Here is a 16,661-nt window from a genome sequence, read left to right as displayed (position 1 = left end):
CAGTGGGAAGTATCTCTCCTTACTGTTCCTGATCTGCAGTGCCTTGAGTGGGGAGCCTGGCAGAGATCCAGCACCTAACTGTGAAGGAGGAAAAGAAACCCTCTCATCCACAGCACCCTAAGGCCCCTACTGGTCTTCCACTTGAAAGTTTCAAAAATTACAGTTTTCTGTGGACTTTCTATTTTTATTATTAATGGTGTGCAATATTTCAAAATAATCACCATGAAGCTTAGACTACAGTGCTGGCTCTGATTTGAAACCAGTTATGGCTTCTTATTACCCTGCAAGCCCTTCCATTATGTGATGTAGTCATTCCTTCTTTGTCCAGCTCTCTGGCCCACATGTTATTTATTATTTGCCTGTCCTTTATCATGACTTTTTTTTTTCTCTTTTCTCCTTCTAGGTGTGATAGCAGTTGTGATATTCATCCTACTTTGCATCACAGCCATAGCCATACGCATTTATAAAAAAAAAGGCACGTACTCAAAAAAGGAGGCAAAAGGATCTGAAAATGAAGACAGTGCTGAATCTGCATTGAAAAGTGAGCTCAGCATGCAAAACACAGCCAATGAAAATCAAAAGGAATATTTCTTCTGATGTCATTAGTGGTTTAATCGAATATAATAATGTGACTGTCTGACTTTCTTGCTAAGCCAGGGGTTCTCACTGGGCAGAAAAAGCTCTTGCACACTACACTAAATGCAATGGATTTGAGACTTGCTGTACTCCATATGTTCAGTCTCAGTGATTGCTGTAGGGGGCCTCTTTAAATGACATGCATTCCTTAGCTATTATACCGTAAATGCATTTTATGTAACAGTGACTTAGATATTGTAACCAACTTCATCGGTGGTAGTTTCCAACTGTTCTGATGTGACCTTCTACAACTGAAGTTTAATGTACACACTTAATATGATTTTTGAATGGGAAAATTGTCATGAGGTTATTCCTATCCTTTTTCTTTAAAATTTGATTCAGAGGTTTTGTTCGAGGTAAAAGGTGGATTCTAATACTTTGTGTTACTAAAGAAATTCTGCTGTGCTGCGTTGTGGTGATCCCTCTTGTTCCTCAAACAAAAATGCCTTTTGAACTGCTGTTAGATGGTGTCAGCATCTGCTTGTGAGCCATGGTATTTGGTGTCCAAAACAAACTGTATTTATTTCCCCTGGGGTTTGACTGATATCATCATTATCCCTTCTTTTTGCCAAGCTTAGCAGAACTGAAGGGTATAAAATGTGTTGAAATGTCTTAAAATCTTTTTGGCAACAGGTTTTCCATTATGGTCAAGTGATGGCACCAAGAGACTCATGCACATTCTGGGCATTTTAAATAAAACTGGGGCAGGGGGGGAAGCAAATTTTTTTCTTGGAAAGATCAAGTAATCGACTAAAAATAGTTAAATTATCATGAGTAAAAACACAAAAAAGAGGATCAAGGTTATTGCCCCTGGAAATTAATAATATTGCTTCTGTCAGGAAGTAATGCTCTGTGCACTGTCTGGGATGTATTCTCTTGAAATGTTGTATCTGTGACCTGATCCAGACCTCAAGAATAAGTGGTTCTAAATTACAGAAATTATACAGTGTCTGCTACATGAATACTTTTGTGCTTCACTCTTAACAGTACCTACTATACCTTTGTGAGATAAGGTCTGATTATACAAACTCAAAATTAAACAGGTGCTTGCTGTCCTGACAGAGGAAATGAAAGCTGTCCATGATGTTGTACAAACAAATTGTTAAATATGAAGGCTACGTTTAAGTTGTCTAAACAGAAGATTGTAAGGTCACTTTAGACACCATAGGATATCTGAAATACCCATGTGGCTGGACACAAATGTCACAGATTCTGCAGAAGTCATGTCTTTTGAAAAGACACATACAGGAGTTGGGTAGGAGGCATCATAAATGGCATTAGATACCAATATGTAGGTAACTGACCCACACACAAAACATGTTTTGGTTTTCTCCAGTCAGGTGCCTAGGGCTTGGATCTGAGGAAACCAACAGGAATTCTGTGACCTTGTAGACTTGAGTTTAAAATTTAAGCATCTTTCACAATTGATTTTTTTATCTGCTTCCATTGGAAGCAATAAGAACAGTCTTCTCACTGGTCATTTAGTGAGAAGAATCAAAACTAGACCCTAGGTTGTGAAGTTTAGAAAATGTTTATCATAGATGTCCAAGAATATTATAAAGATATAGAAACCAGATATGGTATGCCAAAACCTTTAATATGTAGGTTTCTTTACATAAATGGTAATTGTAAATATAAATATCCTGCAGATCTTTTTGTTTAAAGCCTATTTTATTCTGTCAGTCTTTACTTTCTATATTCAGATTTCTACCTTTCCTTTCTGCTTCTTCCTATACAGGGGGAACAATTCTTAGGAACAATTTATTTCCTTTTTGGTTTGTTTTTTTTTTTTAGGTGCCTGGATGCTCTTCAATCATAAATTGTTCAAATTAACATGTAGTGCTTTCTTCTCATTTTTGCAATTCTGTGTGCATCTCTGATGGATTAATCAGGTTGAGGACCCAGAACTGTATCCATGTTGTGCATATATTTAATGTATTCACTGATACAGTTTGGTCCCTGACAATAGGTCACCTTTAGAAAGGGTGGAACATGAGGAGGGAATAATATTGGACTATTCCCCATAAGTGATAAGGCTGAAAATACCCTGTTTGTGGATGGGGAGTGGAAGAGGTGAAAGCCTCCCATGAACCATGAGAAGAAGATTTTGAATTGTTAAGTTTACTACTTTCAACCCTCTCACCTCTTTACTTTTATTTGAAAGTTATGACTCCTGCTTTTCAAGGGTCTGACCTAAATTGCATTAAATTCAGGAGGAGTTCTTCCATGGACTTCTCTGCAACCAAACCCTCATGTCAAGAGGTTTTCCCTTCCTGTTATAAGTGTGTCAGTATTCAACTTTTTATATCACTTATCAACAAGTCCATCAGCAGTGATAAGTCCCAGTGAACTCCATTTTTATCACCGTGGGATGGAGGAACCATGAGGGACAAAAACTTTTAAGACAATGTTGGTCACAGTACACCAAAGCAGATATTTTGATTTAATGATAGACTGTCTTTTATCTTAACTCTCATATAAGAATTGCTCATACTAACATAATAAAGCCTAAATGTTACCCACAACAGGACAAGATGGAGGAATGTAAACCTAAGTTTTCAATCACTTGGTTTTACTTTTATTGCCTTGTAAAGTTTTATTGTATGTCTTCATGGAGAGAAAGGTCTCTTCCATTACTTTGTTTTCTTCCAAATGGATATTTTCTTTCTCTATTGCTCAGAATTTTTAAAAGTAACAGGAAGGGAAAAGCTGAGTAAAATCTCTATTTCACAGACTAGTTAAAAAAAGGGAGAGGGCAGTATAAATGATTCTATAAGTGGCACATTATTTCATTCAAAGACTTCTTTTAAAGCATTTTATTGTACGAAGGATGCTAAGAAGAAAAAGATAAATGGATTTTGTTAAATGCACATCTATCTGTAGATTTGTAGCATACAAAAATTATGTCTCTCTGAAGATGCAAATGCCCATTTTCACCTGTAGGAACAGTGATCATGTAGTTGTCACCTTAATCTAAAATATACATGTTCGAAGTCGATGAAGCAGCATTTTTTCATTTACTTGCTGCATTTCTATGGGGATAAAAAAAAAACGGTGGCACCGAAGTGCCCTAAAACGTCATAAAACATTGTGCTGTCCCTTTTTGGATTCTCTATTCCAATGTGTGACTTTTCACCTCACTGTTAATAAAGTCTTTTTAAAATAAAGTGAGGAAAATATTTTTAAAAAGAATTTGTATTAAAGGTTTAAAACTGACGACAATATACTGATTTTTTTTTTTTAACAGTAAAAATATGTAGAAGTGCACATAATGTTTTGGTGAGTGTGGTTATTTATAGATATTTCTGAGCACTAATGTGACAAATTTGCTATGCATTGACACATTTTCCATGGCAAATATATTTTTTCTCAAGTATATTAGAAAATAAATGGCAGCATGTGTGCAAGTACATTTTTAAAACTCTGTGCGGGCGCTCACTACAAAGGCCTTATAATTATTTATGTACTCAACATTTAGCACATAAATATGATTTAGTTAGGTTTTGGGAAAACATTTTCCAGTACCTCTACTGCTGTGTAAATGAAGAATATGTTATAAACCAAGTGTTCAACTTAACATGAACTGTAGTCGGAGTCAAAATAAATTTATGACATCATTATTCATGGCAGTGACATACAAGGGAAAAAGCATGTAAAAGACAAAACAGACAGAATTCCTGAGAGGAATCAGCTGTAAAGATTAGAGTATGCAGATATAGGTTTAGATGCCAGGAAGCCTGCAGCACCAGCATGGCATTTAAAATCATAAAATTAAACAGTTGCAGGTCAGCAAAGGATTGATGGGAAAATACCCTTTTGAAATTTTTTTCAGAAGTAGTTGTAGTTGTTTACACTCAAGGCAGAGATAGAGCTGTATAAACCATTTGATGTTATAGGAAAAGGATGTTCTTTGTAAGAAAAGTATTTGCTAAGTCAGAAAACTTAACTCTAAAATACATGCCCCAGTCTTTGGGTGCAGTGCACATTCTCTGGAGTGAGCATGCAGAAGTGTGGCATAATTTTATCAAACTGAGAGCCTAATTCTGCAGCCAAAAGTATGATGATTCCTTGGTGTTTCTGATCATTTAATGAGATTGCACATTATCAAGAAGGAACAAAAATGAAAAATCCTGCAGATACTAGAGCTGAATGAAAAGGTACATGTATAAACGTACAGAAGTAATTTCTCTTTTTTTTTTTTGAGTACACACAAGACCATGCTTAAAAGAGTATGGAAAAGAAAGGAAGTTCCCTTTAAATTTACTGAAGCCTTTTGGTAGTGGTGGTGGTAAGGAAAGAAAGGCATGATGGGTTTGAGTACAGAAATTGCTGAAGCTGCTAACACAAAAAAAGAGAAACAAAACCACAAAGGTTTGCTAAGAAATCATACTCATCCTTATTCTAGAAGGACTGCCTGAAAATTAATTTTTGCCAAGAACTAGCACTGTTCTTTGGATACATTTGCCAAACCTGTTAATCTTTGATATTCCCATTGTTAGGAAAGGAGTCAAACATCACATCACGGTGTCACCACGGAGAGATGGACGCCTTTCCTTCGAACACTGAACTAAAACCCCACTCTGGTTCAGGTGAATCGTTAATGCAGGATGAAATTTTTATGTTTGTAAGATTTTGTATAAATGGCACTCATTAAACAGCCTGGTAAATCCACAGTAAAAGTCTCCCTCAGGATGTGAGCAAATGCATGTGCACACACATGTTCATTTAAGTGAGCTATGAAGTCAGTGCTAAGATTCTTTAAACTTCACCATTCTCTTTGTATTATCCATAATACTGAAAAACAGTCCAAAGTTCAGAACCATCCTCCATAATGTTGGGAAATATTCAATCCATTTCAAGAAATAATTAACATTTTAAGTGTTTTTTCAACGGGGAGAAAAAAAAAATTAGATTTTTAAGTTTCTTCCCGTATTGTAAGAGGTAGATGACCAGGCTCTGTCTGATAGAAGACAAAAGGTTATAGGATCTCTCACACAGAGACAGTGTGGTTTTTTGCTTTTGAGTTTGTTTTTTGGTTTTTTTTTCTAATTATTTTTCCAATAGTTACATCTAGGGCTTGAGAAACCATTTGACTGATAGCAAAATACATGTCACACACACACACATGAAAATCACTACACTGAACAGTGTATTTAAGCTACTGTCTCATAAATGTTCTGAAAAAACCCTAATTAATTAGTGGTCCTTTAACCAGCTAATATGTCCTTTACTAAATCAATTGAAGTCAGTCACCTGGTTTTTAGGTAGCACCATGACTCATGCATTTGGATTAGGTGAGTCAGTGGGCATCAACAAAAGATTCCTAAATCTGTAGAAGAAAAACAGATACTCAAAATCCTTCTGAAGTCCAAGAAAATTGAGGAAAAATTGTCATTGAGTTAATATAAAAAATGCATATATTATTCTGCAAACTCAGTGATACCAGCTAGGACTTGGTAACCTTTGTATATTATACTTCTTAACACAACACAGTGTTTTGGTTTTCTGACTTATTCTGATGTGTGCAAGAACTTGTTTATCCAAATACAATACAATATTTTTGGAGCCTGATGAACTGATGACTTTCTGTTTTGAAACGTAAAGGTGCCTTGCAAGCAATTTATAAGACCAGTGATCATTCATCCGAAAGCAGCTGTCATAAAATCTGAATTAAAAGAGTAAAGTCTGCAAATGCATACCTCAGTACATAATATAAATTCTGTGATGAACACCTGCCTATAAATTATTTGAGCAATTAACAGAATTTCAGCACACTTCTCCACGCTGTGTGGATTGAGCTCTGAGAAATCCAAGAATATCTATCCCACCCTCAGATATATGGCCTTGAAAAAAAGCCATTAACCTTTACACTTCATTTATACAATAAGAAGAATATACTGAAGTTTTGACTAACTTGCTTTATTGATGTTTGTGAAGACCTTTGAAGATGGAAGCCTTTATATAAATAGACAGCATGATAATAGAAATGAAACTCTATCTTTTATGTAGCAAAAAAGTATTATGGTAAGTCATATTAATTATCTGTATTTATTTTAATACATTTATTTCAGGAGATAGATCTTTTTCTTTCAGACAGAAATAATAGCATTTTCCTGTTCTTTTATGCATAGTGTGACTCACGAATAAAGAGGAGAAAAACAGACCTTGGACTATTTGGTGTAGTATAGATTTGATTGCATGCCTTCTTATATCAGAAAATTAGAGCCCAGAACATTTTCATTTAACTGGATGGAGGATAGTTGAAGTAAACAAAATAGGTGTCATATAGATAAACACAAAACATGAATTATAGCACCACATCTACATTCTTACAAAATGTTTCCTGCTAATTCATTAGCTCAAAGGGAATACCTCCTGTAGATGTTTTAATGGAGCAGCATCTGCTTCATTAATCTTATTTGCTGCTATTTTTAATTACCACACAGGAACTCTTCTAACCATGAGTAGTTGCTAGGCATACCATATTTTATTTTCTAGATGACGGGATAAAAAAATGTAGTGTTTTCTAGTATCTTTCAATCTATAGCACATATGAAGCACTCTTTATCTAGATAAAATGATATTGTGTATTCTGTATGAAGCAGCAAACATGATAGTAAACATACACTGATGTGGTGTTTGGGGTTTTTTTCTGTTTGGTTTTCATTTGTTTTATTTTTGTTTTCGGTTTTTTTTTGTGACCCACCCCACCCAAACACCCCTGCAGTAAATTGAAAATGGGTTGACAGTTTTAGGTTAACCATATCCTGTTTGTGAACAAATTATTTTAAAAGGGCCCTATAGGATGTTAATATTTAATTTTAAAAACTATAGACTTAGTAGGAATTCAGAATGTTTCAGTAGCAGCAGCCCCAAGATATAACCTTTCTATTTTTTAATTAAAAGTTATTAGTAAACACTATTTATATTAGTAAATACTCTGTAGGAAACACTCCTTATTCAGTGACACCAGAAACACCATCTCAAAAACAGTAACCACTCAGTCATGATCCCCTCACCATGGAAGCTGAAAAATTGTACCTGCAAAACCATTTGATATTTACTGGTAGGAACAGAAAACCCTTTAGCTGTTACTGTGTTTTTACTACAAAGCATAAAGGGCTTTATTCTTGCAGAGCAAACTCTCCCCATAAAATTGACATTCAACTGGATTGTTTAGTGTCATCATCTGTAAATCAGCAACTCATATTTGAATTATTGGTGGTGTGTTGCTATGATTTTGCTGCTTTGATGTTCAAATTCAAAATATGTACATCTGATTCAAAGTTGTTTTTCAATAATTCATGTCATAAGCATAAAAATGCTGTGTTTCAGGTGTTTTACAGATAAAGCCAACTGGAAAGTAGCAGTTAAATATAGAATAGGATTTTTAAAATCTTCCTTTGCGAAGCCTAGCCATGATGATTGATTGAGGATTTTTAAAATGTGTCATATGTTCCTTTACAGGACACATTTAGAAAGTTCATTTATTTTTACAGAACGTACTGTGAGAGATTTATGATTTATTCCAAAAACACATAGTGGGAAAGAAGGGCAACATTAATAGAAAAAGAGAGGGATATAAGACAGGAATTTGTTGATAAAACTGTTCTTAATAAAGTCCTAAGATTTTTCTTTTATGATACTCTTGTTACAGCTATTTCTCAATTCACATGAAATACTTATTTGGGATCATGTCATCGAGCTATATCAGCTTTAAATTATTTCTTTTGTAAGAACAAGCTAATTTTTGTTTCAGGCTGATATCTAGCTGTCTGTTTGCCTCAATAAAGTACTTCAATCTGTAAATTAAGCACAGCATGAAATGTCTAGTTATGTACCTCCTCTCTGCAAAATAATAGCAATAATTAACAGTCCCCTGAAACAGGAAGAGCTTTGAGCGTCTAGAGTTGCCTCCACAGTCTTATTTTATGATTACAAGTAAACCTATTTGGTTAGAATCTAATTAGGAAAGCATTAGTAAATGCTTGTTATTCAGTACTCTAGAATGCTTAAGTGCTATATTTGAGAAATGAAATGCTTTTTAAATTAGTCAAATAGTGCATATTATGGCTGTAATGCTGCCCTTGTGCAGTACCCGCCTGCCCACTGTTGCACTTACTAGTCATTAATAGTCATTTCTCCATTACCAAATTCACCTTAGGGTTCTGTAGTATACTGTAATACCCTTAAAAACTAAGCATGCTCGCAGCAAACATCTTATTGTTTCACACTTGCCTTTCTTAATTCACCTAGGGATTTCCTTATTCTTTTACACCAGTGTTGTGCTCATAGTCCATATAACTAGTGGAGAATCTATAATTGTAATTATATATAAGGTTGCTGCAGTAGAAACTGGTTCTCCACGAAGTGTCTGTTGTAACATGGGTTAGCTCACAATAGCTCTTGTGCTGTCACCCAACACATCTGTCCTGTTTCCCTCTTGCTGAACTGCATCCCTCCAAACTGCAGGCAGTTCAGTGCCCCTGGGATGAATTCATGGGAAAAACTCCTATTACCTGCCTTTGGTCCATGGATTTCCCAAGCCCAGTGTGACCCATTCTAGCTGACCAAATATAATCAGTCATGTAGCTCTTCTCTGCAGTTCCAGGGCCAGCTTGAAGCTGGGAGGAACTTCAAGCATACTGCTGTTTCTACATTATTATTATTATTCTATATTATTTCTACATTGCATTATGCTGCAAGGCCACCTACAGTAGAGACATATGAATATGTCTCTCCTGGAAACTTTTTCTTATTTCATGCTCAATAAAAAGAATAAGGAAGTCAAGGCTGGCAACTTTTGCTCAGGCCCTGGAAAGGGGGCACACAACCTGTCAGGCTGCCAGCAGGTAGGCTGCAGCGTGCCCTGTGCTGGCAGTGACCCTCTCTGTCCACAGAGCTGGAGAGGAATGTGCAAAGGAAGAACAGGAGCTAATGGTTCCTCCTCCTGGTAGTGGAGAAAAATACCAGGTAATTTCTAGAAACAACGAAAAAAAAAATTGGGAACCACGTAGCTCAGCTGAGCACAGCTCTGTGCCCAGAGCAATGATGCAACACAGCCTCCCCTGAGCAAGTGATGTAGTGAGTACAGTACATTTGACAGGAAGTTGCAGTTAAATAATTTTTTAAACAATACCACTGATGCCTTAAGATTCTTCTAGTTTTTTTGGTTTTTCTAATTTTTATAACCTTTATCAGTAGTTATACAAGTAGAAGTAGATTTTAGAAGCAGCAGCCCTTATTCCTTCACCCTTTAGCACAGCAGTTTACACATTCCTCAACCCCTACATACCCCATTCCATGCTCCCATACCAATATCCCCTGAATTCCAGTAGAAAATGTTTAGTCTCTTGTCAAGGCAGGCCTCTTCTGACATCCAATTCTGGCCGGAACTGCAAGAGTACAGTCAAGAACTGGGTGACCATGTACCCTTTGTGCTCTGAAGAAGATGAAGATGATGAAGAAAAGCCCCCAGCCCCAATTCCAAGGGAGTGGGACAGGGATGGACCAAGGAAAAAGCTACGGGGTGAAAACACTTGGGATTGGACAAACAATATTATAAATTGTAACACCTGTGCACTACCGGGGCACGTCTTGTAATCTCATGCCTAGGCACAAATTAAACCCTTTTCTTATCTCATCTCCAATTAAACTTCTCTGCGTTTTTTTTTTTTTTCCTCAGCTCCTACAGGCAACACCAGCCTCAAATTTCCATCCTGGTGTGGTATTGCTTAAGAAATCCAAACGTAATGCTCTCTATTCATTGGGTCAGGTCAATAAACTTACATCGTGCTAGCTGCTTACCTCCTGCTGAGAACTGAGACCTCTCACTCAAAACTGTTTGCTCTTGCTCCAGGAGACAAACATCAGACAGCACCCGGCTGTACTCCAGAGGCAGCAATACGAGGCAAGAAAATAACACCTCATAATGCCTTAAAAATGTGTTCCCAGAAGTCAGTCAATCCTCCCTCGGACAGGATAAGCAAGAGCTTCGAAAGCACTTCCCCATGCTGATTCCAGGAGCAGGTACCTGTTCAGCACTTTGGACAAAATTCCTAAACATTCAGTTCACAGGAGCACAGAATGGTTGAAGCTGGAGAGGACCCCTAGAGGTCATCTGATCCTACTTTTGTACTCAAGCAAGGCCACCTTATGGCCAGTTGCCTGGAACCGTGCCCAGATGGCTTTTAAAAGTTGCTGAGGATGGAGACTTCAGAACCTCTTTCAGTAATATCTGACAGTGTTCTGTCACCCTCACAGTAAAAGTGCTTCCTGATCTTCATGAAAACTGCCCCATGTATTACTTTACTATGTCCTGTCCTGTCACTCTTCAGTGCTGGAAAGAGCCTTCTTTAGACAGTCCTTTCAGCTATTAATGTGCATGGATGAGTTCCTCTCAGAGTATCCTCTTTGCCAGGTTGAATAGTTTTATGTCTCTCAGTTTTTCTTGGTGGTGTTGCCTTAAGAGATTACAGAAAAAAAGACTCTGGGCCAATTTAGTGTATAAGACGAAGAGAGTAGGTCCTTTAATCTCAGGTCTGAAGCCCAGGGAATACACATGAGGTGGGTACCTCCAAACGGTGATTCTAAATTTAAGGTATTATCCCATCCGATCCCAGATTTATCCACCCTCTAGATTCTCTCCTCTGAAGTTCTGTGTTTTGAAGGATGCTTTGACTATGATGTATCTTATTGTTCAATCCAAGGTAAAAATGTTCTTAAACAGAATGAAGGCCCACCTTGTGGGAAGTCTAAACACACTAACAGAATTTAGAGGGATTGATATGGAATGGGGAAAAGGGTAAATGTGTAACTACTACATTAAGGGTAAGGGATATAATACAGCTGCATTAAAATGTACATTCACTACACAACTATTTCTAGAATCTACGAAAGTTAAAAAAATCAAAAATACTTCCAAAGCCTTTCTTCATGACCCTTTCCTGGACTCTCCAAATTATTCACTCAAAATGACAAAATTTAATTTATTCCAATCAGAGCCTACATAAATATCTAACTGGGGTATATGAAAAAGATAGCGTTTCAGACAATGTATTCAAAAGAGAATGAGCAATCATTAGATTTCAGAGATATTTTTTCAATTGCCTGTCTGCCATAACTGAATGGTAGAATGAATAATAATGTTCTGGTTTTTATTTCGACTGTGATCACATCTCTCACTTCTATTTTCTTTAAATTGGGATCTTCTCAGTATTAGAATTGATGTGGCTGCATGAGATGTAGGGAACAGCACTAGGCAAATGGCCACTACCTTTTTTCTTTATTTAGGTTCTAGATGTCAGATTCTCCTTAACTTGTAGCTGATAAAATAAACCTGTGGCAATGACAAATCAAAGCATATCACACGGTATTGGGTTTTTCCAGTGCAAATTGTACAAATGTTCATCTTGCTGTAAACTTTTGATTGAGTTAGTTTGTGAATACGTTTCATATATCAAATTTTATGACGCTATTTCAACACAGTGTAAAATTATATAGGCTACAATAAAAGGAAAAGTGACTTAAAAGCTAAAAGATAGCCATGTTGAAAATAATGAGAGCAATATGTAATAACAGACTGTCAAATATCTAAATATCTTTAGGATATCAGGAACATAAGGTCAAAGAATAAAAAACGTTTAAACAAGTCAAAACACTCTAAGTTTAAACATTCTTTTTTTTTTTTTTCCTAACAATATTTATTGTAAACTACCAGTCACAGCATTTCTTCAAAAAAAGGGCCTCAAGAGAAACACAAACTGTCTGATACAGTGTAAATAGCTTGCAGGGTAGTTGATATACATGCAGAGTTTAGGAGATTAGTAAATCTGATGGTTGAATGATTCTAACAGTGCATTTCTCTGAACTGTGTATTCTTTATTTAATACATCATTCTTCCTGGATTTTTTTTTTTTTGAGTGATTTGTTTTGTCTTGTTTTATTGCCCACGATCTGGCAGAAAACTCAAACTGTCTACATTATTATTTTTATCTTGGAGGTGCTAAGAGATTCCAGCTTAGACAATGAACCTGTTGTGGTAATGGAAAAATGCACACACATGCAGAGGTACAGTGTGAGATAGACAATGGCTGGAACACAGGAAAAACTGACAGGGCTGGAATTTGATCCCTTTGCTCCCTTTCATCTCTTTAAGCACCTTCTAAATTTTCGTCCATGCACGCAGAAAAATTGTTTACTGCATTTGTCTTATATATTCATCATCTCCTCTAATTCAATAGATAGGAGATACAATTGGATTGCATCTCCTCCAATGCAATATTTTCAAATATATAAAGTGAAAATAAAAAACCCCACACCTTTATGTTATAGCTGGTTCTAATTAAAATACTGCAAAAGGTTTTTTAATAATAAAACTAGAAGACTGCCATTAGTCACAGTTCTTAAACAGCAGGGAATAATATTAAAAATATTTTTTTGTGATGTCTCTGTGTATTTCTCTATATTTCTCATTTTTTCAGAATGTTGGAAGTCACTTGTCAGTCAACTGGATTTTTGACGACTAAAGAAGCATTGAAAGGGATTTATAAAAACTGAGGGTGATAATGAGAACTTCATATGGATTAATTACACTGATGGTCCACTCTCATCTGGGTGTGCCATTCAATATTTAGGGGAAGAGGGGCTTACTCATTTATTTCCTTTGTAATTCAGGAGCTGTTTCCTTGAAATGCAGTGGATATAAAGTTTTTATGTCTGGCCTTCTATGTGAATGTGAGTTAAAACCATCAAGAAGTCGTCAATGGCAAAATCTGTTGTTGCTAGCACAATAATATCAGTTGTTTCTGGTTTGTTTTTTTTAGTGCGGGCCATAGGCATTGTTTCACCTCGTGGTGAAAATATATATATTTTTAGATATATATGTACTTCCAAAAGTGATTATTTAAAAGAAAAACATCAAAACAATTATTCCATCTGTACGTTCAGGGCAAGAGAAGGAAGCATAAAACAGCTCAGATGAATACTTTCCTTTTTAAAATGAATATGTGAACAGGAGCAGCAAAAATATAAGGGGTCTTTATACTGGTACAAGGCTGATAGAAATGAAATACAATAAATTGGCAATTATTTAAGATCTAACACATTTTTGTTGTCTCATCTTTTTGTCTTGTAATTTTAATGTTTACTTCTTTAAATTATTTGTTTGTTGCTTTTAATGTAGATCATTATTCTTAGACTGATTTGAGAATTCTTTGCTGAGGTGAAATTGCTAAGCTAATGTTATAAACTGAGGACTTAGAGAACTACATAGGGTACATGTACACATCCAGTTCTTGACTTTACAGAAATATCTCTTTAACTTTGGAAAAGAATTCCACATGAACATTACCTTAGTAATTATTTCACAAAAGAAAATGTAAAGCAGTCACTACAAAATAAAATGTGTTCCTCCATGTTACTTTTCAATGAGTGTGGAAGCTTAACAATGTAATTTTCTTTTTTGTAGGTAAAGAGGTAAAGTTTCTATTAACACAGACTTTAATCAATCTTAGAAGGCATCCTTTTAATATTCTGGTTAAAAAAAAATAAGTCCAACTTATGGATCGTGTATAGACTACAATAAGTTAACCACATTCCATGAGACTGTCATTTTTTCCTGTCTCTTTAAAGCTTCCCATCTATTCATTGTTGCTTCAAATGAACCTCAAGGTTTTGTTTCCTGGAAACAGCACGTTTTAAAGGAAGTACAGAGCCTGAACCGAGGAAAACTAGAAATAGAAGTAAGAATACTTTTCATGTACTTGCCCTTGTTTCTTTGGACAAGGAGCTGATAAATTTGTCTGCACATCTCTCTATCAGTTCTGTATATTCTCTAAAGTATTATTCAGTTTTAAACCAAAAAAATAATGGAAGTTAAACTGATGGCATTCAGAAGGCTCAGGTGTGCAGAAAACTAGCAGTGAAAAAAACTTAAAAAACCTCTTCCTTTTTTTTAACGATCTTACATGAAATATGTATACATTTTATAATCTATAGTGAAACCACTTAACAGCAATGAAAACCAAATATGATTGAGTTAACAAAGTGCCTTCAGCACATTTTCATGGGATTTAAAATTCTCCTCAAAGCACCTACACATATTATATGCATGTACTGAAAACTTGTAAATTGCATAAACTAGACATCAATAGTTCAAAAAGTGAATTTCTTTGCTAAATAAAGCACATAAGAAATCATAATGACAGACAACCTATCAACCTCTGAGAAGTACTTATATAAAGAGTTTTAGACCAAGATTTTTGCAACGTGAGAATCTTCTTTGCGGATTAAAATGAACTTGTCAGGGGTTTATGCATCCACCAGCTAAAAAAGAAATGCTTTGGAATCAAATCACTGCAGCAGATTTAGTGACACTTATTGCAGCTCTAGCACTGAGCAGGAAGATGAAGCCTTGAAGAACCTCTTTTCCAGGGTCTGAGGCCTTTCTCATTTAATGTGCATTAAAAAGTGAAACAGTGTTTGGTGGTTATTCAGGCACATGCACAAAATGATCTGTGCTCTGCCAGAAAATGTGAAATCAAATTTACCAGTTCCTGTATCAGAACTGATTCGGTGCAGAGCAGAGACAACCAAGGAATAGATGCCGAGGTTTTCAAGGAAAGTTTGTGTAAGAGGTTGTACAAACTAGTACTAACACATCAGAGTGGAATAAAAATGCAATAGTCTCCTGGGTCTATCCAAAGAAGGTTAAAGTTCCACAACTTTAAGAAAGACTGAAAATGACAGAAAACATGAAATTGTCTGTCTTTAGGATTTAATTGTCAAAGTTTCTTCATGGCCTCAACAATACACAGTCACATAAATTTTATATACATTATAAATATATAACAATACAAGTCACGTGGTGTCTTGTTTTCTTGCCCCTGCTGTGCTTTTGTTTTACCCCACTTGCACTGCATCCAAGGCAAAATAACTCTGGTTTCATGACTTAAAAGTATCTTGACTTTAGGGGAGTTATGTTGATTTTGTAACTTCTATCACTTAAAAAAGAAATCCATGCTTACCTCAAACCTCCCCCCAAAAATGAGAGCTTTATTTTGAAAGACAAATCCCTTCACTCTGTGTGACTTCTAATGGAATTTCAAGTTTCTTAATACCATTAGGATTTTTACCTGTTTCTTACGTAGAATAAAACTGTAGAAAACACTCTGTGTGATTAAGATAGAAACAGAAAGTGATTGTTCTGTGAAGCAGTAGCCACAAATTGGGATTACTTGTAACACATCAGCATTAAAAAAAATGTAGTGACGTGATTATAATATTTACTTTTCTTTTAGAATTGGCTTATTGATGCAAGAGATAGAAAACACTCATGATAAAACTATGGCAACATAGCTTGTAGAGGTTCTGTTGTTAGCACTGCAGGTATTCTCATAAATAATGGCAACAAAAATGTGTTTTTCTCAGTACTGTTCCCCAGATTTCAAACATACAAGAGCAAAAGCCAAAGTAGCATGTCATGGTGCAAGGCGAGAGGGAGATGATCAAGGTGGGAGTTCAGCTGAATGTTTCACTTGCTTGCAGTCAGAACCTTTTCCCTGTTATTGGAAGTGTCTTTCTCAGCCCCAGAGCAGACCTGGGAAGTAAGAACAGAGGTCACTGGGCTGCCTGCAGGGAGGAAAAAGTGATCTAAAAATAAAGGTAGTCTTTCAAACACTGGTGCTTCCTAGTAGAAGTATTTTAGTTTTACATGTCTTTAAAAATTTCCTCTTCTACTAATTTTCTCTCATTTCAGTTGCAAAATCTGAGAGGGGTTTTTGAGAGCTCACCCTTTGTTATGTTGACAGAGAATGTTTAAAAATAAAGTCAAACTGGCAAACTCTTCATTGTTGCTGTGAAATTTGGAGTGAGGGGCTGAGATATTTTTGTAGCTGAGAATTGACTTGTCTTGTGATGTAGCAAATAAATAATCCCGCACACAGACTTAGGCTAATGGGCTCCAGGATAAAACCTGAAACAGAGTCCAGTTAAAGAATGCAGGCACTTGAGATGTGCTTGCAAGT

General features: G+C 35.9%; 1 protein-coding gene and 1 long non-coding RNA gene across 3 annotated transcripts in view; one reads left to right on the top strand and one right to left on the bottom strand.

The window, feature by feature from the left end:
* LOC127466500 (contactin-associated protein-like 4) overlaps window positions 1-6,701 on the top strand; it is a 203,774-nt gene extending 197,073 nt beyond the window's left edge. For both annotated transcript variants that reach the window (XM_051777322.1, XM_051777321.1), the window contains one exon: window positions 404-6,701. In XM_051777322.1, coding sequence (XP_051633282.1) covers window positions 404-597 — 194 coding nt within the window. In that variant the 3' untranslated portion in view covers window positions 598-6,701. The remainder of the gene's footprint in view (window positions 1-403) is intronic.
* The window catches only part of LOC127466531 (uncharacterized), a 550,827-nt gene that overhangs the window by 192,394 nt on the left and 341,772 nt on the right, over window positions 1-16,661 (bottom strand). The window lies entirely within an intron of this gene.

The sequence above is a fragment of the Manacus candei genome, unplaced genomic scaffold (assembly GCF_025592945.1).
Source record: "Manacus candei isolate 608988 ecotype Guabito, Panama unplaced genomic scaffold, ASM2559294v1 h1tg000010l, whole genome shotgun sequence".
In the NCBI taxonomy this organism is placed as follows: Eukaryota; Metazoa; Chordata; class Aves; order Passeriformes; family Pipridae; genus Manacus; species Manacus candei.
Note: the sequence above shows the minus strand (reverse complement) of the source record. Positions and strands in the feature narration are given on the sequence as shown.